The following is a 3,975-nucleotide window of genomic DNA, read 5'->3' on the forward strand; positions in this document are numbered from 1 at the left end:
TTCTGCTTCAATTGTTCTATTTTTTTTTAGGAATTTTCTTTATAGGATATTCTTTTTTTTTCTGTAGTCCTTTAGTCATCCACTGTGGTTTTGTTTCATGTTGTATTCGAATGGTGGACACTTTTTATCGTATAATGGTTCAAATATCTTGAGAAATGTTTCATATACTGTGTTAACTCCATTTAATTCATATATCATTTTTCCAGTTTTGCTTTAATAATTTATTTTTGAAAACCTTTTGTGTCTTATTATTTTACACTTTATGTAACTCTCACTTCTGTCATCCTCATAATTACACTTATTAGTGATCATTTACCTGACTTTGTAGTTTATATCATTTATTAATAAACCACTTTTTATATTTGCATCATTATATCTGTAAATATATTATCTATCAAGGTGGCAAAATGTGATGTTGTTGACCTTGCGTTATTTTAATTATTGTTTCATTATTTTTATTCATTTAAAGTTTTTCTGATCACAAAAACACATGTTGACGTCACAACATTACATTAAAAACACCAATTCACTGAGAAGACAACAGGGCCCTATCTTGACAATCTCAAGCTGATGATCTAAAGTGCATTAGGGATGTGTCCAAATTCACTTTGGTATTACAGGATACACAAAGGTGTTGGGTTTAATCTCTTAAGTAATCATCGGTGCATTTTGGGTGTGACATTAATTCAACCAATCAGATTGTCATTGTCACTTTAAAGGGCCGGTGTGCTGGAATCTGGCCCATTGCTGTTTAAATGGTGGAATCAGAGGTGAGAGGTTTTCTGATGAGGTCATGGCTCTGTGTGCAAAGGGTCAAAGCAGGCTAGCACACAGGTTACGGGGGCAGCAGTCCTCCATCACAGCTCCACGAGGTTTAGCAGTTGAGTGCCGCCTCCTCTTCCACTGTCCACAACATCACCTCCTGATCCCATCAGACACACACAGCCACACCAGGACTGTACTGAAATCAGGGGCATCACAACAGGATAGGCAAACTGGGTAACTACCTAGTGGAGGAAGGGGCCCCAGAGAAGGTGTTCGTGTTGTAACATACCTACTGAGTTTTTGTGGTGTTTATATATACGCCAAGTTTGTATGAGAAGACCAGAAGGATGCGCACTGGCTGCCTCAGTGGCAGGTGATGATGTGTATTTGGGGGGGTATGCAGGAGCTCCCAGGTCCCTTTTGTCTGGTGCTCTCAGAGTCCCTTGAAATGCCCAAGATTGAGACTAAAGATGATGTTGACGTTAAACTGACATATTGCTGTTTTTTTGTTGTTTTTTTTTAAAGGATGTGGATGCAGATGAAAAACTGAACAGCCACAAAGAAGAGCACCAAGAAACAGTTTAGAAACATATTGCACCAATCCTGGAACTGAATTAAAGACAACATGATAAGACGGGTATTTTCTTGGCGTCGAGCTGAGGATGAAGAAGATCCTGATCAGGAGGCTGAAAATGAGGAGAACATGGAACAAAATGAAGTCAAGGCTCAGATGATTCCAAGGAGAGGGACCTTTGGTTGCCCTGAAACAGAAAACTTCAGAGCCTCAGTCAGGCTGGAGGTTCTGGGATTGGTTCTGCTGCAGATACAGCTCCTCCAATTCTGGCTCTCAACCTGGTGAGAGGGCAGTCAACACTCCAGAGAGGTTAGTGGCGGTCCTTGACAGATCCGGCCATGACCCAACACCTGGTCGATGACTCCTCAGAGGATTATGATATGTTGTATGACGATATCTATACCTCCTGATTTTACCCGCCTTTCTCTTAGTGGCTCCTGCAAGCGTTCTTGCGGATATGATGCTGACTCCACTTTCCATGACGATGTACATAAAAAGAAGAGGAAAACAAGTATTTCAGCAGATCCTGAACTCCCTCATGAAAATAACCTTCCCCACCTGAGCCAAGAAACCACAAGAACACATTCTCCTTCTGCGTCCAGTCCTTCAGTCATTCCAGGATCCTCCTCTGTTCAGGACTCAGGGTCCCTGTTCACACTGAAAACGGGGTGTTCACCCAATGTTGTATTTTCTCAGACTGTTCATCATCCTCATGTCATCTGTGGACTTGCCGAGGATCTTTCCTCTGAGAATCCTGTACCAGCAGTCACCACAAGTGAACCTGGAGAGGAGCTTGAGTCTCTGGAGGACATAGAGACACCTGTTAAGTTGTACATTCTGCCTGCATATTCACCTCCACCTCCCCCAGAATCCTCCAGCAGCATTAGCAACACCAGTTTCTTGCCTCGTTCTCACAGCATGTCCTCACTGAGTCCGGACACCTCTGCAGAGGACAAGAACATGAGTCCAGCAACGAGCTTACCTGAGATGGTGTTCGAAGAACGTTTTGAGGAGTTTGATCCTGATATCACAGATGATGAAGACGGTGACACCTACAGGTTATGGTGCCCTGGTCCCGGTCTGTACTGGTGCAGTGTGACACATCTGGTCTTTAACATGGAGGGAGGAGGAGATGTGACCTACAGGGTTGTTCCATGGAACCGGAGGCTGCTTGCCCAATATTACAAGAAGTGTGCAGGTCCTCTGTTTGACATCCAAAGTCTCCATCAGACTGTGTGTCAGCTTCATCTTCCTCACTGTCAGATCGGCTCAACCGCCAACTCCTTATCGGTCGCACACGTGACAGACGACGGCATCAAGTTTATCGCTCCTCGTAGGATCACCGAAACTCATGTCATCATAAACATCAATGGTTTTTCTGCTTATGGAAATGTGAAGGACAACAGCTCGCCCCCTGATCCGGTCCGAGCGTTGGTGCTGCTGTTCTACGCACCTCCTCTTGATCCTGAACTCAGGTCTGTCCTGAATGTGCTGCTGCTGTCGAGGAACGTCATGCTCCGTGATGTGCTGCAAATCAGGAAGAGATTAGTTGGAGATGAGCAATACATCGAGACGCTGCCACACTGCAAACTGAAGCCAAAGCAGGAGTACACACTGTTCACCTGTCCCGAAGACAATTCCGTTCAAGTTACACCAGCAGAAGCAGAGTTTGATGAAGAGTCCTACGACAGCTACTTCCCATCATTCCTGGTGATTTTAGAAACACTAATCAAAGACATGACCCTGTTCCTCAGAGATGCCGCTGACTCCAGCTGTGTTTGGCAAAGCCCGGTTTGTCTCCTGTCCACTTCAGTGAGAAAACCCTCTGGGCTGAACGTTCTAAACCTCCCTGAAAAAAAGAAGCTGCTGGAGATACGGAGCAACGTCATTGACGGCGTCTCAGAACCTGTTCTCAAAAGTCTGCTGGACAAGCTGTTGGAGAAAAAGGTGATAAGTGACTCTGAGAAGGACTCAGTGGACGGGAACCGGAACAAAACAGGCAAGCCTCGTTTTGTCATCGACACGGTGAGGATGAAAAGCGAAGCTGCCAGTTCACAGATGATTGAGTTTCTCTGCGAGCTCGACCCCTTCCTCTGCGAACATCTCGGACTGATGTGAAGAAACCATATTGACCGAGTGACTGGAAACAGATTTCTGTAACTCATTTCTGAAATGATTTCTGGGGGTTGTGGCCAAGCTGTTCCTGTGTTTGTTTCAAGTGCAGAAGGTTCCCGGTTCAAACCCCCCTGCCCATCTTCCCTGTAATATGGAGTTCTAACAGGAAGGACATCCAGCGTAGAACTTGTGCCAAATCAAAATGCAGGTCCACTTTGGAGAAGAGAAGCTCACTTTGGTCAACAACATCAATGGATTAAACATGGCGGAAGAGCTCCGGGTTAGTCAGCGGTTGTCATGGTAATCAAGGAACACATTTGGGGATTGCAGGAGCTAATGTGCAAGATCAAGGTATTCTACATATTCTGTTTGATAAAACAAATATTCCGATGCCCCTTTTGTTGGTGGGTGATGGACGATGTGAAAGTTTTCCTTGGATGTACACACATACAGCTGTGTTTTATATATGAGAGTCTTCTTCTCGTGGATAAACACACCGCTGGACTTTCTGTAACACTGAC

The 3,975-nt window shown here is 44.7% G+C and overlaps 1 protein-coding gene across 1 annotated transcript; it reads left to right on the plus strand.

Moving 5' to 3' along the window:
- The first annotated feature begins 1,726 nt into the window (after positions 1-1,726).
- On the plus strand, positions 1,727-3,578 carry LOC117519436 (NACHT, LRR and PYD domains-containing protein 1-like). The gene has a single exon (XM_034180785.1). The coding sequence runs from the start codon at positions 1,727-1,729 to the stop codon at positions 3,455-3,457; it is 1,731 nt and encodes a 576-aa protein (XP_034036676.1). The 3' UTR covers positions 3,458-3,578.
- Positions 3,579-3,975: the final 397 nt, after the last annotated feature.

The sequence above is a fragment of the Thalassophryne amazonica genome, chromosome 1, assembly GCF_902500255.1.
Source record: "Thalassophryne amazonica chromosome 1, fThaAma1.1, whole genome shotgun sequence".
NCBI lineage: Eukaryota > Metazoa > Chordata > Actinopteri > Batrachoidiformes > Batrachoididae > Thalassophryne > Thalassophryne amazonica.